General features: G+C 45.2%; 1 protein-coding gene across 1 annotated transcript in view; it reads right to left on the bottom strand.

The window, feature by feature from the left end:
• The window catches only part of MAN1A1 (mannosidase alpha class 1A member 1), a 260,475-nt gene extending 257,040 nt beyond the window's left edge, over positions 1–3,435 (bottom strand). Inside the window, exon 1 of the mRNA XM_033939003.1 lies at positions 2,085–3,435. Within this exon, the coding sequence (XP_033794894.1) occupies positions 2,085–2,648 (564 nt within the window). The 5' untranslated portion in view covers positions 2,649–3,435. The remainder of the gene's footprint in view (positions 1–2,084) is intronic.
• Between the last annotated feature and the right edge of the window lie 19,373 nt (positions 3,436–22,808).

Raw genomic sequence — 22,808 nt, 5'->3', positions numbered from 1 at the left:
CATTCAATCTTCCCTTAAATGCATTACTTGAAAGATCTCAAGACTAAAATACCCAAAAGAAGTCTTCTAAAATTATTTTTGTTTAAAATACATTCTAAACTACTTGAAAAAGGATTAGAATTGCCAGTAACCACATTAAGGGCTCCTTTTACTAAGCATTGAGCTGGCGTTAGTTCTAGCCGCGTAGCGTGTGCTAAAAACGCTATCACAGCTTAGTAAAAGGAGTCCTAAGTGTCAGTACATCGAAGTGGGAGCCATGACAGATCTATTCCCAAAAGCCTATTTGGGACAGATAAACTTATGCCTATCATGAAAACTCTAGGGAGACCACTTACATTCCCTTTTCTTCTAGTGGCACTCACTTAAGCAGACATAAATAACTAAAACAATGGACATTATTTTTACACGTTGATGCATTTTAAGAAATAATGGTCTCTTAAGAGCTGCTCTTGCTGTATCAAGTGCAAGCTAGTGACTCTACTCCATCCTGTTTCCAGAAGCCAAGAATACATAGCTTCTTTAAAAAATGTTCCATCTTGTTAACAGATGGTATTTTCAAAAGAACTGACATTTAACACATTTTAGAAAAATTAAGCTACCACAAAAAGTAACAGTAAAAGTAACTTCACCACTGTAAAATGTCATATCATGGGTAAAATTAGGCTGCCTAGATAAGTGTGTTACTACAATAAAGGAAAACCAAGGGCATCCTATCTTTCCCAAGAGGGTTTAAGTTAACAGTATTTAACCATGATATTTACCAAAGTTTTAGAAGTTAAACCACTGCACGAAATGAATAATGCCTGTCAGAAGGAATGCTCTAAAAAATCCATTACTAATTTCACCATAGCTATTAGAGTCCTCATAAAACACTATGCCCAATTTATTTCATATCATCACTTTCATTCTTCAATTTTTAACATAGGCTAACTATAACTAGTGTTCTGTAAAGCAACTCCTTTAAAGAAGAATGCAACATCTATCTTTGCCTAAAAACCACTAAAGTTTGGGGAAACCCTCTTTTATGTGTCATCTTAATTCTACTAACTTTCTTTGGCAAACTGACAACCTCTGATTTGGCCTGGCCCCGGTTTATCCCCAATCTGGATGGAGCACTGACGCTTAGTCCATAAAAAAAGCTCTTAAGACAAAAAGTACTGTATTAATAAGAGCTCTAGGACAGTGCAGGATATATTCACTTAGTCTAGAGTCTAGTCTAGACAAACCTTTAGCCACGACATCCTTCCTAGAATAATCTGGGTAAATGGGTTATTTGAAAACTGCCCACCTGCAGACAGTACTTCATTTTTATTTAAGTGACTGTTTTTCGTTGAGACTGCACCCCTACCCACACACTCCTGCTCTAGACGACTGCCTAGTCTTAACAGTGGGACTAGCCAAACACTAGTAGCTCTTATACCCAGAGGTTCTGCAGGAAAGTACTACAAGCCTGACAACGTATGAACTAGAACCACCCATTTAGGAACGCTACCCTCACAATAAGACTACAATAAAACCCACATGACGACACCTCAGCCATCACTCGAAGAGAAACATAGATTCAGCTCTACAACATCACGTTAACTCTAGGGCAGTTTCTAATTCAATTACACACACACACACATAAAAATAAACTAACAAACGGAGGTCAATACCCATAATGCATTCATGAAAATTGTACAAACTAACAAGAGAATACCCAGCCTACAAGTTCTCCCATATTAGGATGGTATTGAAACAGAGCAGGCAGATCAAAGCGATATTAACATTACAGCAGCTTCCAGAAGACCTGTCCGGGACCCTCAAGATAGAAAAACGCATACGCCTTTCCTCGCCATCCGACACAATTTCTACATGAAGCCCATCTGCCTGTTTTAGCTCTAAAGCTTTGATTTTAAATACCTGTGATCCGAGCAGCGCTAAGCGGAGATAAAGGGCAGTTTGCACCGTAAAGCCGCAAAGCGCAAATTTCAAGATGCACCGCAAAGCAACCAGCCGGAAACCTCACTGGGCAAGAAGGGCTCCTACCTGCTCCTCTAGCCCTTAAAGGCACCCAAGCACGTAGGCACCCCATATCCACTCACCTCCTTAATTTTGTCTCGCTTCTGACGGACAGCGGGATCCGCGGGCTCCCGCCCCACCGCCCCAATGGGTTGACGGAAGGGCAGGTCGGGCAGCCCCCCGTCTTGCCTGCCGCCCTCGCGGTTGTCCCGGGCAACTTTCTCCTTGTCCTGGCGGATGTCCCTTTGGATCTCGTCGGGCTGCTTCTGCAGCGTCTCCTTGGCTTCCCGCAGAGCCCGCTCGTGGTCCTCCCTGATCTTGGCCAGGTTTTCGGCGGCGGACGCGTCCTCGCGGCTCTCTCCTCCTCCGCCGCCGCCGCCCGCCGCCTCTTCGCCCCCGCCCGGCCTCTGCTCGGTCGGCGGGTGGTGGAAGAAGACGCCGCTCAGCAGCTTGGAGGAGTCCGGCAGGAAGAAGATCGCCCCGAAGCAGAGCGTGATGAAGGCGCTGAACACGAGCAGCAGGACGAACTTCTCGGTGAGGCGGAAGGCGCCGGGGCTCGATAGCTTCCTAGCGCCGAGCCCCCCGCCGCCCCCCAACCCTGCGCCCAGCGGAGGGCTGCTGAAGGGCAAGAGGCTGGGGGCGGGCATGGCTCCGATATGCTCAACCGCTTACCACCTGGTTCCAAAGAATGTATATTTATTTAAAAAATAAAAATAAAAAAAGAAGAAGAAATAAAGAAGAAAATGTATTTATTTTATCACAACCGCTTTAAAAGTTCTTTCGCCAGATAAAAAAAAACGGTTAAGATACAAACAAATGAAGAAACACTCCACACACACACACACAAAAAAAAAGGTATTTCCTGCTTGCTGTTTGTCAGTAGCTGAAAGTTTCCTGCACTGTGGGGGAACCCCGCTTCCAGCGCCTCGGGCTTTGAGGGGGTGGGTGGGTCCGTTTATCTCTTTTAACGCCTCCGTTTGCTCCCGAGAGGAAGAGCTGTCCGGTCTTTTCTTTCTTCCTCCGGTTCGCCGAAGTTTCGAGGATGGAAGGAAATGCTCGAGCAAGAGTCCAGGTTTCCACACAGTAAACTTTGCTCCCACCCACCGCCGCAGACACTCTTCTTCGCCCTTTGCGTGCTTGAAGGGATTGGTGACGCGTACTTCCTCGTGTCAGCACCCCAGCGCCGCCGGCGGCCGCTGCTGCTCTTTTTGCCACGCTTCCAACCGCGCGCGGCTTCGCCTGGTTCCCCGAGAGACCACCGAACGCGGCGCCCTGCGCCCCGCCTCCGCCCACGCCCACTTCGGGCGTTCATACGGACAAACGAGAGCGCGCGCGCGCAGACCGAACTGCTAAAGGACTCTCGTCGCCATCCCCACCGTAGCAAATTGGCAACGGAGGAAGTTAGGAGCTGCCAATCAATCAGAAACGCCTACAAGGGTCTCGGCAGTATAACTTACTAGCGGGGGCGTGGTATGTTGAGCTCTTTAACAGAGCAGTGTAGTTTCCTCCGCCCTTATCCAAAAGGGGGCGGAACCTCGCTACCTGGCTTGGACGCCTGAGGGGGCGAAAAACTGACATCCAGAAATCACCCAGGTACCACGACTATACAGTACAGTAAAGCAATCGTAAGACCGAAAGTGATACAGAAAAGAGTGAGAGGCAAAACCAGGCGTTTCTAAAAGCTCTAGATGTCAAGATGCTAAACATAATATAAATTACCCTTCCCCTTACAAATAAAAAGGAATTTGCGGAATATTGAGGGAATCTCCTGGTAGCCACACAGCTGACGCTATGGCCACTAGTGGCGCCAAATTAATTAGTGCAGAGTTAAAGCATGACAAAATTAAAAATGCATTGCTTTCAGCCCTTTAGTACATAATTTTAGGTACTACTTGCCTAGGGATTATTTTGTGAGGTGTGGCATCAAATATTACAATGCATATGCTAATTAATTTTAGTTCATTATATTTCACTGAAACCACTATCAAATGTTCAAAAACAACTCCTTCATATGCAGGAAAGACAGTGGCAAAAGGCTTCAAATGATGTAAAAACACACAACGTATATTAAACTAAAGAGTTGGAGAAAAACTTTCTGTAATATAGGCAGCTGAAGCTGCTCAAGTATCGCTGCATCACAGCGTAAAGATATTATACAGGCTCTTGTGACATCATATACTATCTCTCTGTTTCTATATCAGAGTTTCTCAACATGTGGTAAGGATACGCAAGCTGATGGTTGGGGTATGCAGCACTGCGTGGGTCTCTTGCCCTTCTTCCTCCTTAATGGCTGCCACCGGGGATCCCATGCCCTCCTTCCTGCCCAATGCCCACCCCCCTTTGCAGAAGCCGCTACCACCGGGGATCCCATCCTCTCGCCCGCTGGGCATTTCGTGCCCTCCTTCCTGCCTGTCCCCCTCTGCTGAAGCCGACCCAGAAGGCTTCCCTCCAAAGTCAGAGCTGACGTCAGAGGGAAGCCTTCCGAGTCAGTGGGGGTTCCTAGTTACCGCATTTCTGCCTTCAGTGACACTTGTTGCAGGGACACAGGCAGCGGCTCATGCACACTGCACATGGCTGGCCCAGAAGCCTCCTCTCCGACATCAGAGCTCACGTTAGAAGGAAGGCTTGTGGGTCAGCCACGTGTAGCATGTAAGGGCCACTGCCATCAGTGGCGTACTAAGGGGGGGGGGGAAATCCGCCCCAGGTGCAGCCTTAGGGGGGATGCACAGCCGACCAGGTCCGGAAAACTCTACCGGGCCAATCGGCCTGCCTCTCCCCGACGTCAATTCTGCCGTCGGAGAGGAAGTTTGGGCCAGCCAATCGCTGCCTAGCTGGGCGGAACTTCCTATCCAACGGCAGAATTGACGTCAGGGAGAGGAAGGCTGGTCGGCCCGACACAGGGAAGACGAGCTTGGGGTGGCGGCGGCTTTAGAAGGTGTCAATGAAACAAAAAAGGAGGCCAGAACTGGGTCACTGAAGGCAGCATGTTTACTTCATTCATGCTGCCGGTGGCCCGAAAAGTTGCAGCAGTGCTGCTGGGAAGAACAATGAGCAAGCACCGGATCCTGCCGGGGTGGGAGGGGGGGAGGAATAGCATGGGGAGGGTAAGAGATATGCTGTAACGCGGGGATGGGGAGAAAAGATGCCAGACATCCAAGGGAAGCAAGGGAAGGGGCTGATAGAGATGCCAACCACGGGAGGGAGGGAGGAAGGAAAGGGGGGAAGAAAGATTAGATGCACAGTCAGAAGAAGAAAGTGCAACCAGAGACTCACCAGGCAACAAGGTAGAAAAAATGATTTTATTTTAAATTTAGTGATCAAAATGTGTCTGAATTTATATCTACTCTCTTTATTTTGCACTCTGGCCCCCCTTTTACTAAACCACAATTGCGGTTTTTAGCGCAGGGAGCCTATGAGCGTCGAGAGCAGCCCTGGGCATTCAGCGCAGCTCTCTGCGCTAAAAACTGCTATTGTGCTTTAGCAAAAAGGGAGAGGGGTATTTGTCTATTTTTGTATGGTTGTTACTGAGGTGACAGTGCATAGAGTCATTTGCCTTGACCTCTTTGAAAAAACCCCAGAATAGGAATGATAATTAACATTTTCTCAGCGTACAGTGTGCTTTGTGGTTTTAAAAATTTTTTTTATTGTTGATAGATCATTTTGACTTGGTCATTTTAAATGTAGCTCGCAAGCCCAAAAAGTGTGGGCACCCCTGAGCTAGAGCATTGAAGTTGCTTGTTTCTGCCGTAAAGGTCATCTCTGATGCAACCAGAAGTTGCATCAGAGACAACCTTTACAGCAGCCATATGCAACTACAACACTCCGGCTGCTGTAAGAAGGCAGTTTAGACATCGCCGGCCACAGGGCAGGGAGGTTTGTTGAACCGGGCCTGTTGTCCGGGCCGGGGGGGGGAGAAAGCGCCATGAAGGTAAAAGGCAGGGAGGGAGAAAGGAAGAAAAGGTGGGGTGGAGAGGAAAACAGGGTAAAACAGAGAGGGGAGAAGGATGCTGAAAGCACATGGGGAAGACAGAGGGGGGAGAAGTACGCTGAAAGCACATGGGGAAGACAGAGGGGGGAGAAGTACGCTGAAAGCACATGGGGAAGACAGAGTGGGAAGAAGATGCTGAATGGAAATGGGGAACAGAGAGTGGGGAGAAGATGCTTAAGGGAAATGAGGAATAAAGAGTGGGAAGAAGATGCTGCAGGAAAATGGGGTAGAGAGAGTGGGGAGAAGACGCTGAAGGGAAATGGGGAAGAGAGAGTTGGGAGAAGACGCTGGCAAGGAAGAAGACAGATGCCAGGCTATGGGAGGAGTGGAGGGAAGAAGATGGGTGCCAGACCAATTTGGAAGGAGGGAGAAAGGGAGAGGCACAGTAACAGAGCAAATGGAAGATGCAGAGAGAAGAGGGACAGTGGATGGAAGGAAGAGAGTAACAAGAAGATGAGGAAAGCAGAAACCAGAGAAGACAAAGGTAGAACAAAAATTTTCTATTTATTTATTGCTTTAGGAGACCTGTGTCACTGTTTCTGTGGTGTTGCATTGTATGCAGAGTCCAGCTTCTTGCTGGTTCAATTTAACCTTTGTCTATGTATTTCTATTTTATCATTACATTACATTACATTACATTGCGGATTTCTATTCCACCTATACCTTGCAGTTCAAGGCGGATTACAAAAGATTTGTCTGGACATTTTCCAGTGAAGATACAATTTTTATTTTTATTTTTTTAAACATAGGGGAGATAGCTGGCTAGAATCCTAAGGGAACTTACAGGATGGATATTAAACTGACAGTGCAGAACTGTGTGATAAAGACAAGTGGAATACAGTTAGAGTGGGTAAGATTACAATCTATTTTAAGGGTTTGTTTACTTGGAAGGTGTTTAGGTGGGTAATTTGGGGGAGAATTATCTGGAGGTAGGTGAATCTTCTGGAGGTAAGAGAAGAGGGGTTAAGATATTTGGATGAATTTTTTGAAAAGCAGGGTTTTGATTTCTTTTCGGAATGTTTTGAAGTTGTCTGATATTGTCAGCAGATTGGAGATGGAATGGTTGAGTTTTGCTGCTTGTGTTGCCAGAAGGTTGTCAAACATTTTCATGCGTTGTGTGCCTTTGAGTGGGGGGAAGGCAAAAGGGTTCGAGGTTCTTCTGTGTCTTGAGGTGGAGATCTGGTTTAAGCGGTTGTTTAGATAGGAGGGGGAAGAGCCGTGTAACGCTTTGAATACTAGGCAGTGGAATTTGAATTGAATTCGTGCTTGTATGGGTAGCCAGTGAGAGTCTAAGAAGGCAGTTGTTAAGTGATCATATTTTCTAAGTGAGTAGATCAGTCTGAGGGCGGTGTTTTGTATGGTCTGGAGTTGTTTTATCATAGTGGCTGGACAAGGAAGATATAGGGAGTTGCAATAATCCAGCAGACCTAAGACTAGGGATTGGACGATTAGTCTGAATTGTGCTTGGTTGAAGAATTTTCTGATTTTACGTAGATTTCTCATGGTTAGAAAAGCTTTCTGGGTTGTCTTGTTGATTTGGGACTGCATTGTGCAACATCTGTCTATAGTAACTCCTAGGAGTTTTAGTTCGGGTTGTATTGGGTATTTGGTATTTTTGATTTTCAGTTCAGTGATGGTAGGAGTTTGGGCCTTTTCGAGCAAAAGGAATTTTGTTTTATCTGAGTTTAGTTTTAGTTTGTGATCCATCATCCATTTTTCTACTGTATCTAAGGTTGTTTCCAGCTTTGTTGTGGTGGTGGTCTCTGATGGGTCGAAGGGGAGGAGTATGGTGATGTCGTCTCCATAGCTGAAGGATGTGACATCTAGGTTATCTAAAGTGGCTCCTAGGGAGGAGATAAAGAGGTTGAAGAGCGTAGGTGAGAGAGGTGATCCTTGTGGAACTCCGCAGGGATTTGCCCATGGCTCTGATTTAATATCATTGTATTTTACCCTATAGGTTCTAGATTTGAGGAACCCTTGAAACCAATTGTAGACCTTGCCTGAGATTCCTATGGCGTCGAGAATCTGTAGTAATAAGGTGTGGTCAACTAGGTCAAATGCTGCGGAGAGGTCAAGTTGTATTAACATCATCTTTTTTCCTTTACTGATGTGTTGCCGGGCTGTATCTAGTAGAGTGACAAGTAGTGTTTCTGTACTATGGTTAGTTCGAAATCCTGATTGTGAGGGGTGGAGTAGGTTATGTTTTTCCAGGTAGTTGGTGAGGTATTGTGCAACTAGGCCTTCTATTATTTTAACGTACATTGGTATTGAAGCGATAGGTCTGTAGTTGGAGGGGCTATCTATTGGGCCTTTGTGATCTTTTATGATTGGGGTGATTAAGATCTCTCCTAGGTCCTGTGGGAATTGGCCTTCTGTCAATGTGGTTTGAATCCATAGCATGAAGTTGGTTTTGAATGTGGTGGAGGCGTTTGATAACAGGTAGGTGGGGCAATTATTTAGGTAGCTGGAAGCATGGCTGTATTTATTGTAGAGTCGGTTCATATCCGACCAAAGTAGGATTGAGAAGTTGGACCAGCTTTTGTCTGCTACGATGGCTTCATCTGTTGATGGGTTTGTTGTTATCTTTTCTAGATGGGTGTGTGTGTTGATGAATGTGGTTCTGATATTGGTGATCTTGTTTTTGAAATGGTCTGCTAGGTGGATGGCTGTTGGTGGGTGGATACCTTGGGTGGAAAGGTAAGGTTTGGTATCAGTGAGGTTCTTTACTAGGTTGAATAGCTTTTTTGTGTCTGGGGTTTTTGTGCCTATCATTTTGGAGTAGTAGACTTTTCGTTTTTCCTTGAGTTTGGTTTTGTATTGGTTAATTTGATTTTCCCATGCTGTTTTAGTGTGTTCTAAGCTCTTATTTTTTTTCTAGTCTCTTTCTAGTTGTCTGCAGAGCTTTTTTGATTGGAGAAGTTCGGAGTCGAACCATTTATCAGAAGGTCTGCATATTTTAAATTTTAGTTTTTCTGGGGCTAGCTCATTTAGGATGGTTTCGCTTATGGTTCTCCATTGGGATACAAATTCGTTGGGGGCTATGTTGGTGATGGCGTGGTCTGCTTTATCCCAGAATGTAGAGGGTTCGATTTTTTTGGCGTGCTTTGAAGGAGGTTTTTTTTGGAGGTTGTTTGTTAATGCTTTGAGGCCAGTTGATGTCAAAGGTGTATTTATAGTGATCTGACCAGAGGGAGGGGTGCCATGCCCCATTTGAGATATTGATTTTGGGTTTGTGAGGGTGTTGGGTCATGTAAGCAGCGAGATCTAATTGGTGGCCTTTTTCGTGTGTGGATTGGGGGTTGAGGATCTGGTAGTTCAGTGCTTTGAGGTATGAGAGTAAATTTATTACTTGTTTAGAGGTGGGATCTTCTAGATGGAGGTTTACGTCTCCTAGGAGAAGGTTATGAGGTGATGTTAGGGAGTTCTGGTAGATAAATTCTTCGAGAGCTTGTTTGTTGTCATTCCATTTTCCTGGTGTTGAGTAACAGAGGATGCATGTTAGAGTTCCTATGAGAGAATCATCGGATAGTTGACAGGCTAGGAGATCTAGGTGGGGGGTGGAGTGTTTGTCTAGAGTCTTTATATTGATGTTGTTTTTGAGTATGATGGCTAGACCTCCACCATGTTTTTTTTTTTCTGCAGATTAGTTCCCCCCTTTTACAAAACTGTGGAGCATTTTTTAGCGCCAGCCGTGGTGGTAGCAGCTCTGATGCTCAGAATTCTGTGAGTGTTGGAGCTTTTACCACCGTGGCTAAAATTCACACTACAGTTTTGTAAAAGGGGGAGGGGTTAGTTTGTGATGACATATTCCATATTAGGCGAAGGTGTTTTCTGTGTTCTGTGTGTTCAAAAGACATGGTTTTCTGTTAGGATTGACGGTGTAGGATTGATTTGTACTAGTCTGGCTTGTTTAGTTTTACAATGGGTGTATTGATGTTGTACTGCTCACTGCAGTATGCAAGATGCTGCCTTTTCCTAGGTTCTCATGTGTGACATGTGGCTTGTTACTAAAAATCATGTTTTTTGTACAGATCGGGGGGGTGCCAAAAAATGATGGGCCCCGGGTGTCACATATGCTAGGTACGCCACTGACTGCCTGCATCCCTGCAACAAATGCTGCTGAAGGCAGGAAGGAGCAGCCCAGCTGGATGATCCTGAAGGAAATGAGTGTGACCCTGGAGTGAGCAAGTAATAAGAGAAGCAACATGATCTGTGACAAAGGTAGAAAGGAGGGAGGAAGGAGCACATTGGGACATGGAAGGGGCATGAATTTGGGACAAAGGCTGGAAGGCAGGGAGAGGGGCCTGAACTTGGGACACAGAAGGAAGGGAGGGGCATGAATTTGGGACACAAGGGATGGAGGAAGGGGGCACTAACTTGGGACATGGGAGGGAATATAGGTATTTGAGTGTGAGGGAAAGAGATGGTGCACATGGGGAAAGGAAGAAAGGAAAACTGGGCAGAGAGAGGAATGAGGTAGAGATGCATGGGGAAGAGAAGGAGAAATGTTGGATATGGTGGTGGAGAGGGAACAGAGGGGATTGAAGGGAATGCAAGGAGGAGGAATGTTGGACATAGTGATGGAGGGAGAGATGTGGGATTGTGTTGGAGAGGGGTGAGAGAAGGAGAAATGGTAATGGGGCTGATGGACAGTGGTGAAAAATGCTGCACATGGTTCGAGGAATGAGAGAGGGAGAAATGTTGGATGTGGCAGTAGAGGGGATAGGAGAGATACACCCCATCTCTCTCTCTCTCTCTTTTTCCTCACTCCCTTTGCAGCAAGGTAGGGAATAAGAGAAAGACAGATGGACAGTGAGAGAGAGAGAGAGGGAGACATGTTGCCAATAGGGGTGAAGGAGAGAGGAAGAAAAGTTGGACTCATGGAGGACTCATGAAGGACAGAGAGAGATGTTGGTTGGGGAAGGGAATGAGGTCTGGAGGACAGGAAGCATGCAGGAGGCAGAAAGAAAGAAATATTAGATGCACAGTCAGAAAGAAGTGCAACCAGAGACTCATGAAATCACCAGAAAACAAAGGTAGGAAAAATGATTTTATTTACACTTTAGTGATCAAAATGTGTCAGTTTTGTGAATTTATATCTGCTGTCTATGTTTTGCACTATATTTGTCTATTTGTCTATAGTTGTTACTGAGGTGACATTGCATATTTTCAAGTAATCTCCCTTGACCTCTTTGAAACCCCCCCTCATGAATATAAATGATAATTTACATTTTCTCTGTGTACAGTGTGCTTTGTGTGTTTTTAAAAAAAATTTGTGGTTACTATTATGTATTAATAAGATTATATTGTGTGTACTGTATATGAAAAATGAATGGAAGACATTGCATTACAATTAGTACTGTTATTATGGGGATGGGGTCAGGAGTAGAGCTTGGGTGGGTCTGGTGCAGAGCTTAGGTGGGGCATTCGGCTGATATTTGTTAGACTTAGGGGGTACTTGGCTTGAGGAAGCTGAAAAATTCTCTTCAATATCACAAAAATGCCTACAAAAATGTTCACAGTATAAAAGTCTCTACTATATCAGTGACTCTCTTCAACAAATGACAAATTCTGTTCCCCTTGATTAAAAAAAATGCCAAACTTGATATAAACGCTGCAGAAAAACATGTTACAGTATTTAAACATCACACAGTTCTGCTGCTTGCCACTGAAGAGTATCCATGTCCGACGAGAGCTTAGTTTCAAAAGCTTTAATCCCTTTCAGAAATCAATTCTATTGATTTATTGTATCTTGTGTGCTTTATTCGCCAACATAGTTTAACTACTTCAAAAATAATTGGTAGCTGCCCAGTAATAAATCTGGAATTTTAAGAAGTTAACAACAACAAAAATCTCAGTTATTGTTTGTAAATTCTTCTGCAGTACTTGCCTACTGACTTACTATCATCCCAGCTACAGCTGCTCTTGTGTGATATAATATCTTTGATTCTGGAGGAAATGATTGGATGAAATGAGAAACTAATGTGATTAGATAGGGTGGCAGTACTGTGATTGGATGAAATGAAGAACAACACGGATTGGATAAAATGAGAAACAGTACTGTGATTGGATAGGAAGGAACTACTATTATCCCAGGACAAGCAGGTAGCCTATTCTCACATATGGGTGACGTCATCGACGGAGCCCGGATGCGGAAGCCTCAAAAGCAGACTTGCTTGTAGAAACTAGAAGTTTCGAGTCGACCGCACCGCGCATGAGCGAGTGCCTTCCCGCCCAGCATAGGGCGCATTTCCTCAATTCTCAGTTTTCCGCGGAGCCGAGAAGTCCGTCTTTGACTCTCTACGTTTAACTTTTTTCTTCGTGCCTTCTCTACACCGAGGTTTTTTTTTATCACAAATCGAGTTCGTACATTCTTTATTTTATTTCAAGTTAAAAAAAAAAAAATTTAGTTCTTCCGTTCGGCTGCCGGGGCAGGCCACTCGGCCGCAGCCCAGGGGCTTCGACCTTCCAAGGGCTGTTTTTCCTTCTATGTCCCGGACAGCGACAGGCTTCAAGAAGTGTAGCCAGTGTCAACGTTCGATTTCTCTCACTGACCCTCACACCAGGTACCTCAAGTGCCTTGGGCCACAACATCATCCAAAGTCATGCGAACGCTGTGCTACTCTTCAACCTCGAGCCCTTAAACGTTGTCAACTTTTGGTGGAGCAGCTCTTCCAGATGGATTCGTCCACATTTTCGACTTCGAAGCCCACCTCGGTCTCACCTTCGACCGAGGGCCCTCCTGCCTCCACCGCTTTGACTTCGAGCCTCATCAGACCTTCCTTGTTTGCAGCGGCTCTTTCCTCGACGACATCTGCTGTATCTTCCCCTGTTTCCTCAGGTCAGATAGCTCAGCAGACAGTTCCACTGGTAGTGCTTAAGGTGCCTAAGACTTCTAAGTTGAAGCACATTTCCACTGCCTCAGTGGAACCTTTAGCCAAGGCAGGTGGTCCGGTTTCAGATGCGGATCCATCTTTGCCGGCTTCCTTCCAGACCATGTTAGAGCAGCAATTTCTTTAGTTCCTCACCAAAATGGGACCGAAGCTATCTACTCTAATCCAGCTTGGGCATTCTGCAGACTCCCGTGAGGTCGAGCCTCTTCCTATGCCTCAGTCTGAGTCTACATACTCTATGCAGGGAGCAGAGTCTCTGCTAGTGTCTGGTCTGGCATCTAAGCACGTAAAGCAAGGAGCAGATTCTTTGCAAGTGCCTCGGAAGGAATCCTCACACTCCATACAAGGAGTAGAGTCTTTGGGAATGCATCGAGGTTCCTCCATCAAGCCTCTGGAGCTTCGATCCACAGCCTCCAGTCCTATCCATTCTTTGGTGGCATCGGCTGCTTCTGTCTCCGAGGCGAAGTCTCCTCTGGCATCCTTCCAGGCATAGTTCTTCTTCCAAAGAGCATCCTTCTTCAACTAAACCTCGATCTACACCTACTTCTACTAGACCGCCGACTCCTCATTCGAGGTCTCCCTATTCAAGGACTTCAAGGACTCAGCGGCTTCCATAGCCTCATCCAAGTCTCCCTATTCTTTTGAGGCCTTTTTTCCAGCCAAAGCTTCATCTTTGATCCATGCTGCCTCGACCTCGAGTCCTTATCGAGGCAAAGCATTGCGGATCAGCTATCTTTCTCCTCTTTTCTTTGTCAGATGGCTGTGGACTTGGACCTTCAACTGGATACTGGTTCCAAATACTCTAAGGAGTATCTCGAAGTCATGCATCTTCCTCAACCTCCGGCAGAGTCACTTAAGTTCCTATTCACAAGCTTTTGTCTCAAACTTTTACCAGATGCCTGGAGACTCCTTATGCAATTCCAGCTGTTCCAGGAAAATTGGACTCCAGATACAAAACTCTCCATTGTAAGGGATTTGAGAATTCACAGTTATCTCATCAATCCCTACTTGTTGAGTCCTCCTTGAAGAGGTCCCATCCTTCCAAGCTTTATGCCACAGTTCCTCCTGGAAGAGAAGGGAAAACTATGGACAAATTTGGACATCGCATCTATCAAAATGCCATGATGTCCTCTAAAGTTCTCAATTATAATTTCCATTTTTTCACCTATTTTGAGTTCCTTATTGCTCTTTTGCCTAAATTTCTTACCTATTTAGACACTTAAAAACACTTTGATTTTCAGGAAGTCATAGCTTCTCTATCACAACTCAGACTCCATCTACTTCAGTCGTCTTATGATGCCTTTGAGTTGTCTGCCCAGGTGGCTGCTTGCTCTGTAGCAATGCGTCCCCTTGCCTGGCTTCGTACCATTGACATGGACCCTAATCTTCAGGACCGCTTGGCTAATATTCCTTGTGCAGGCAATGACCTCTTCGATGAATCTATCGAGGCAGCCACCAAGAAGTTGTCTGAACATGAAAAATCTTTCCCTTCTTTTGTCAGACCTAAGCCAAAGCCAACTCCTGCCAAGTCTACACATCCTCCTCCCATTTACCAGAGGCGTTTTGCTCCAAGAGCAGCTCCTTACACTCGCCCTCCTCCTAAGAAACAGCAGCCTCAGAAGCAACAAAAATCTCATCCTTCTGCTGCACCTAAGGCTTCACAGCCTTTTTGACTGTTTAAAACGGAGCATAACCTCCATCGTTCTGTCTCTGACTTCTCTTCCCCCTATAGGAGGTCGTCTCCATCATTTTTATCACCGATGGATGACAATTACATCCGACCTCTGGGTCGAATGTTGTCCCTGGCATCCCTTTATCCCCTTCTCGAGCAGAACGACTGTTTATGCCCTCTGGATCTCAAGGAGGCCTACACTCATATTCCCATTCATCTGGCCTCCCGTCACTATCTCAGATTTCGGGTGGGGAATCTACATTATCAATACAGAGTGCTACCCTTTGGCCTCGCTTCCTCCCCCAGAGTGTTCACCAAGTGCCTGGTAGTCGTAGCAGCAGCTCTAAGGAACCATGGTCTTCAGGTATTTCCCTACCTAGACAACTGGCTCATCAAAGATTGCACATATCAGGGGGTTATTGTAGTGACCCAACGGACTACGTGGTTACTACAAAATCTGGGATTCAAAATCAACTTTCCCAAATCCCAACTTCAACCCTCTGAGAATCTAAAATTCATCGGAGCTGTTCTGGATATTATGCAACTCAGAGCATTCCTTCCACAACAACGTCTGGAAGCTCTCCTTTAACTCTGTCATACACTGTCTTCCCATCTTCCATCTCAGCGAGACACATGATAGTACTACTAGGTCACATGGCCTCCACAGTACACGTGACTCCTTTTGCCAGACTTCACCTCAGAATTCCTCAGTGAACCCTGGCTTCTCAATGGACGCAGGTTTGCGACCCACTTTCTCGACACATAACAGTCACTCCTTCTTTGAAGCAGTCTCTCTGTTGGTGGATGCTGTCTTCCAAACTCTCCAGAGGCTTGCTTTTTCATACACCCCCTCATCAGAAGGTCCTCACGACAGATTCTTCAACCTACGCTTGGGGCGCTCATCTTGATGGTCTCCATACACAAGGCCACTGGACCAGTACAGATCGTCAATGTCACATCAATCTGTTGGAACTCAGAGCGATCTTCAAGGCTCTCAACGCTTTTCAACATCTTCTTCATGACCAGGTAGTCCTCATTCGGACGGACAACCAAGTCACCATGTATTATGTCAACAAATAGGGAGGGACAGGATCTGCCTCCCTTTGTCAATCCGCCACAACACCTTCCTCAAAGCTGTCTACATCCAAGGTACGAAGAATTGCTTGGCGGACAACTTGAGTCGTCTTCTGCAACCTCACGAATGGACACTCCATTCCTCGCCTCTTCATCACATTTTTTCACAGTGGGGAATGCCTCAGATAGACCTCTTTGCAGCTCCCCACAACTACAAACTTCCTCAGTTCTGCTCCAGGATATACTCTCCTCATTGCCTCGAGACAGATGCTTTTCTTCTAGAATGGACGAATCTCTTCCTCTATGCATTCCCTCCATTCCCTCTCATTCTCAAGACTCTGGTCAAGTTGAAGAACGATCATGCCACCATGATTTTGATTGCTCCTCGGTGGCCGAGACAACCTTGGTACTCCCTTCTACTTCAACTCAGCAGCAGGGAGCCATACCTTCTACCAGTTTTTCCTTCTCTGCTTACACAGAGTCAGGGATCTCTGCTTCATTCCAACTGGCAGTCTCTACACCTGACAGCTTGGTACCTCTCAACATAACTCCTCTTCAGTTTTCTCAACATTTTAGAGGCATCTAGGAAACCTACCACTAGACAATGCTATCACCAAAAATGGACTAGATTTTCTACGTGGTGTTTTTCTCATGATAAGGAGCCTCAACATTCCTCCTTATCTTTTGTTTTGGATTACCTTTTGCACTTATCCACTTCTGCCTCAAGTCTACATCGATCCGAGTCCATCTCAGTGCAATTGCGGCTTTCCATCAGCCTATTGAAGGGAAACCCCTCTCTGCTTATCTGATGGTTTCCAGATTCATGAAAGGACTTTTCAATGTCAAACCTCCTCTCAAACCGCCTCCTGTGGTTTGGGACCTCAATGTTGTTCTTGCTCAATCGATGAAGCCTCCATTTGAATCAATAGATACAGCTCATCTGAAGTATCTCACTTGGAAAGTGCTGTTTCTCATTGCCCTCACTTCTGCTCGAAGAGTCAGTGAGCTGCAAGCTTTAGTTGCTGATCCACCTTTCACTGTCTTCCATCATGACAAGGTGGTCCTCCTTACTCATCCTAAATTCCTACCTAAAGTGGTTTCAGAATTTTATCTCAACCAATCCATTGTTCTTCCAGTGTTTTTTCCAAAGCTTCATTCTCAACTTGGAGAATCAGCTCTTTATACTCTGGACTGTAAACGTGCTTTGGCCTTCTATTTGGAACGCACTAAACCATACAGAACTGCTTCTCAACTTTTTGTCTCCTTTGATCCAAACAAGTTGGGATCCTATCTCTAAGCGTACCATTTCCAACTGGATGGCTGCTTGTATTTCCTTCTGCTATGCCCAGGCTGGATTACCCCTACACAGTAGAGTTACAGCCCATAAAGTCAGAGCAATGGCAGCTTCAATAGCTTTCCTCAGATCTGCACCTATTGAGGAAATTTGCAAGGCTGCTACTTGGTCCTCGGTTCATACTTTCACTTCTCACTATTGTCTGGATGTTTTCTTCAGACGGGATGGCCAGTTTGGCCAGACAGTATTAGAAAATTTATTCTCCTAAATTGCCAACACTCCCACCATCCCATTCTGGTTAGCTTAGAGGTCACCCATATGTGAGAATAGGCTGCCTGCTTGTCCTGGGATAAAGCATAGTTACTTACCGTAACAGGGACAGCAGGCTGCTATTCTCACAAACCACCCACCGCCCCTGGTTGGCTTCTCTGCTAGCTATCTGAACTGAGGAGACACGCCCTACACTGGGCAGGAAGGCACTCGCGCATGCGTGGTGTGGTCGACTCAAAACTTCTAGTTTCTACAAGCAAGTCTGCTTGCGAGGCTTCCGTATCTGGGCTCCGTCGATTTCGTCACCCATATGTGAGAATAGCTGCCTGCTGTTCCTGGATAATACCTGTTACGGTAAGTAACTGTGCTGTATGTGAATGGATAAAATGAGAAACTGTAATGGGGACTTTTCTTACCTGTTATGGCAGTTTGTTGTTGATTTAGGAATCAGTTACTGTTTAAATAAGCTAGAAGTAGTGAGGAAATTTTATGAGAAGACACATCTAATATACCGGACCCGGAGGAGCTCATAAGTGGGGAACAGGCTGAAAAACTGGAACACATAGAGGTAAGTAAGGAGGATGTCCTCAAACAGATAGACAGGTTAAAATGCAGCAAATCGCCGGGCCCAGACGGGATCCACCCAAGGGTTCTAAAGGAACTAAGACAAGAAATAGCGGACACAATCCAGCTTGTTTGCAACCTATCCTTGAAAACTGGGGAGGTACCAGAGGACTGGAAATTGGCGAATGTCACACCTATCTTCAAGAAGGGATCGAGGGGTGACCCCGGGAACTACAGGCCGGTGAGCCTGACTTCAATTATAGGGAAGATGGTGGAAGCTATGATCAAGGACGGTATTTGCGAGCACATCGAGAGAAATGGCCTACTGAGAACAAGCCAGCACGGATTCTGTAAGGGAAGGTCATGCTTAACGAACCTTCTGTACTTCTTTGAGGGAATAAGCAGTCGGGTGGACAATGGGGAACCCATAGACATCATTTACCTCGATTTTCAAAAGGCTTTCGACAAGGTGCCACATGAAAGGCTGCTTAGGAAGCTGTGGAACCACGGGGTGGGAGGGGATGTGCACAGATGGATCGAGCACTGGTTGTCGGGTAGACTGCAGAGGGTCGGAGTAAAGGGCCAATATTCTGACTGGCTGGGAGTCACGAGCGGTGTGCCACAGGGATCGGTGCTGGGGCCGTTACTCTTCAACATATTTATCAATGACCTGGAAAAGGAGGCAAAGTGCGAGGTTATAAAATTTGCAGACAATACCAAACTGTGCGGCAGAGTTAGGTCCAGGGAGGAGTGTGAGGACCTGCAAAGGGACCTGGACAAGCTGGAAGACTGGGCAAACAAATGGCAAATGCGCTTTAACGTGGAAAAATGCAAGGTCATGCATATAGGGAAAAAGAACCCGTTGTTCAACTACAAATTGGGGGGGCATTGTTGGGAGACAGCAGTATAGGGAGTATTGGGTGTGCTGGTGGATGCATCACTGAAGCCATCTGCACAGTGCGCAGCAGCCTCGAAAAAAGCCAACAAGATGCTGGGCATCATAAAGAGGGGCATAACAACCAGGACGCAGGAAGTCATCATGCCATTGTATCGAGCGATGGTGCGTCCGCATCTGGAATACTGCGTTCAATATTGGTCGCCGTACCTCAAGAAGGACATGGCGGTACTTGAGAGAGTCCAAAGGAGAGCAACGAAACTGGTAAGAGGGCTGGAACACTGCCCATATGCCGAGAGGTTGGATAGGCTGGGGCTCTTCTCTCTGGAAAAAAGGAGGCTCAGGGGAGATATGATAGAGACCTTCAAGATCATGAGGGGCATGGAGAGGGTGGATAGGGACAGATTCTTCAGGCTAAAGGGGACAGCAGGTACGAGGGGGCATTCGGAGAAACTGAAGGGAGATAGGTTCAAAACAAATGCAAGGAAATTTTTTTTCACACAAAGGGTCGTGGACACTTGGAATGCGCTACCGGAGGAAGTGATCAGGCAGAGTACGGTACAAGGATTCAAACAGGGATTGGACGGATTCCTGAGGGATAAAGGGATCGTGGGATACTGAGAGAGGTGCTGGGATGTAACACAGGTATAGAAAGCTAACCAGGTAATAAGTATAGAAACCCAACCAGGTCGTGCATGTGCAAGTCCGGAGGGTTAGGACTTCGATGGGAAGATAGGACTCAATGGGAAACCAAGGTGGCAAGGGGGCCCCTTCTGGGATTCAGACAGGTCGTGACCTGTTTGGGCCGCCGCGGGAGCGGACTGCTGGGCAGGATGGACCTATGGTCTGACCCGGCGGAGGCACTGCTTATGTTCTTAAGATTGAAAAAAAATGATAAACATGAGAAAAATGTTACAGCAAGCTGTAAATTGTGTGTACTATGTGAGTTCAGTGGCAATATCACTTCAAGTACCAACTTCATCAGGCTTCTCAAGGTGAGTATTGTACGCTACTGATGCACTGATTGTCTGCTTGTTAGTGTCTCATTTCCATATGATTTTTATTTATAGGGCACTGATTTGGCAGATACATGTGACAGAAGCACATATTTCACCAACTACTACAGGAAGTGACATAGTTTGGGGGGGGGGGCAAGGGGATGGTCCATCCCAGGGGCCATCTTCCTTGGGTGCCAGCACCCCTCCTCCTCTCCGGCCACCTTCCCAGGCTGCGCATGCGCCCCTTCCCTTTCCCCGTATCTTTTTGACTTGGGCGCAAGCAGCTACCAACTTACTGCCCGCGTTGGTTTTGGCGGTCTCTCTGATGTCACTTTCGGGACCCACACCTACGAAGTGACATCAGAGAGAGCGTTGAAACTGATACAGGCAGTAAGTTGGTGTCTACTCGCATCCAAGATAAAAAGATACCAGAAAAGGGTGTGCATGCATGGCAGGGGGGGCGGGGAAGAGGGCAGGATGGTGCACCACCGCCCCGGGTGCCACTCACTGTCACTACGCCACTTACTACACATTTTATCAAACTGTGTTAGGGTATTTTATCACCAGCCGCTGCAGTAAAAGCTCCAAAGCTCATAGAAATTCTATGCGCATCAGAGCTTTTACCACAACGGCTGGCGATAAAAAAACCCTAATGTGATTTGATAAAGGGGCACACAATTTGTTAAAATATTGTTGCGATTTATTTATATGGCTTCTTTTAGTCAGGAGAGAAGTTTCCTACCATGACAACTTAGGATATCCTAACCATGTCAAGATCTAAAGAAGTGTGCCTGCAAACTGCACAATGCTGATGAAAAATGGCAGTCCACCATCTATACTCTCTTACGAGAGCAAATAGGAAGCTGTTAAAATTAGTGAAGGTGAAGGTGGGATTTGAACCAGAGAGCCGGAGAGGATAGAAGAGGTGCCTTAACTTAGTGAGCTACAAATGCTTTATTTGTGGTGTCTGTGATATCATTCCTAAACAGATGATACATAAGCAGGTCAGCAAGCTATGATATGACAGGACAGTGAGATCCACCTGATTGGAAGCTGGTGTAGCTCAATGTGTTAAAATTCTATGCTGATCTTGCAGAGGTTCTCAGTTCAACTCCCAGTGCATCTTTTAATTGTGGCATTGTACCTTGCAGGTGCACCTTGATGATATCACAATGAGGTTAGCACACCTCCATTTGCAATGAAGGAAAATCCATGTTAAGGTCTGTTTCTGGTTTTTCTATTTTTAAGCTTTGGGAAATGAAGTAATGTGTTCATGTATGGAGGAGAAGGATGTGGTAAACTAGAAAGGAAGTCTTCAGAGATACTTGTGGATTCAAGATCCGATGTATATAAATAACTGTAAAAAAGTTGGAATTGTTACAGTATATCTTTATGTTCTAGCAGAACATTGCCATTGTGGTCCCTAATCCCAGGGATGGCGATTTTTTTCTGTTTTACCCTTTAAATAGGAAGCTAGTTAGTGTCCACATTTGTTTTGTTCAGAATAATATTTTGCATTTTGTATAAAAATTTGGCGCGTGGAGGAGCAGGATAGTACAGAGTTGTGGCTTGTATTTGCTTAAGAATCTTCATGTTGGTGAGATCCTTATGATGTAGGGATTCTAATCATTTAAGTTCATTGGCTAGTTCCGTCACCTCTTAGGAATTTTTTTTAGAAATAGATGCTGCATAGGAAATTATAGCCCCTCAAACAGATGCTTTAAAGGCATCCTATAGTATAAACCAGTCAGTGTCGGAAGCATTATTAAAAGAGTAAAATTCCACTATATGTTTAGATAGGTATGGGATAAAACCAGGCTCTTGCAATAAGGTGGAATTAAATCGCCAGTGTTTCTGCAGAGGGGGTTTTGCTTATGTTGCTAAATTGTAGAAGGATGGGTGCATGGTCAGATATAGCAATTTCTTTGATTTGCGTCAAGGCAATATGGGGAGCCAGTGTACTACTAATTAGGAAGAAGTCAATCCTCGAGTATGAATGTGGGGAGGAGAAAAAAGTGTAATCTTTATTTTGTGGGTGAGTTAATCTCCATAGATCTACTAATTGGAAATGGCTAATCAAATCTTGTAACTTCAACCAGGATTTAGTTTTTTTTAATGGTATATTTGACTTCCTATCAAGAAGAGGATCTAGTATTAGGTTGAAATCACCTCCAATTATATTCCACTTTCCAATATCAGAGTTTAGGGATTCTGCTAATTCTTCAAAAAAGTTGAATCATCTATGTTTGGACCATAAATGTTAGTTATTACAATTGATGAACCATTAATCTCTAAATGAATTTTAAGCCACCTTCCTTGGGAGTCTGTTAAATGGGAAAGTAGGCGAATATCCACCCATTTCCTAACTAGAGTTATCACACTATTATGTTTGCCTAGAGCAGGAGAAAACAGGGGTGGTAGGGCCCATTGAGTTGTAATTTTGCGGGCTTCATTGGCTGAGAGATGTGTCTCCTGAAACATAACAATATCTGGGTGAAGTTTGGAGACATAGGTAATAATTTTTTTTGCGTTTGATGGGGGTTGTTGAATCCTTTAACATTAAGGGATATACAGTTCAATGACATGAGAATGATGAGAAAACAGCATGTACCATGTACCATGTGTATGGGCATGAGTGTACGTCAGAGAAATAAAAAGAACGAAAAAGAGAAGAGAAATTGGTAGGAACACCTATCAGTAGAGATAGCTGCCTATGTATGAATAAACAGATACATACTAAATTATAATAAACATCAAACTATAGTTGATAGTAGAGTCTATACTGATAAATATAGGTAACATGTTGTTAGGGAAACATATTAAGGCAGGGAGATGGTTAACCACCACAGCAGAAGGGTTAAGATGCTTCAGGACAGCACTGCGGGCAGTCAGTCAATAGAAAATACATGTAAACTGAAGTCAGGAGTATATCTTAATAAAAGTCGAAATAGACCGGCATGCTAGCAAAGTGAGCATGCAGGAAGAGGACTGTAACAAGTCAGAGCAAAGCAGGTAGAAAATGAAGCATGCTTCTAGCAATGGGATGCCACGAGGCATTGAAGCGATTTTAGCATAAGGGTGTGAAGAAATATGCTCACACATTGTCAATGGTAGATGGAGAGACTTGTTCCAAATATTCTGCTAAAGTCGCTGGGTTGG

This window comes from Geotrypetes seraphini, chromosome 3 (assembly GCF_902459505.1).
Source record: "Geotrypetes seraphini chromosome 3, aGeoSer1.1, whole genome shotgun sequence".
Classification (NCBI taxonomy): Eukaryota; Metazoa; Chordata; class Amphibia; order Gymnophiona; family Dermophiidae; genus Geotrypetes; species Geotrypetes seraphini.
This window is presented reverse-complemented; position numbering and strand designations above follow the sequence as displayed.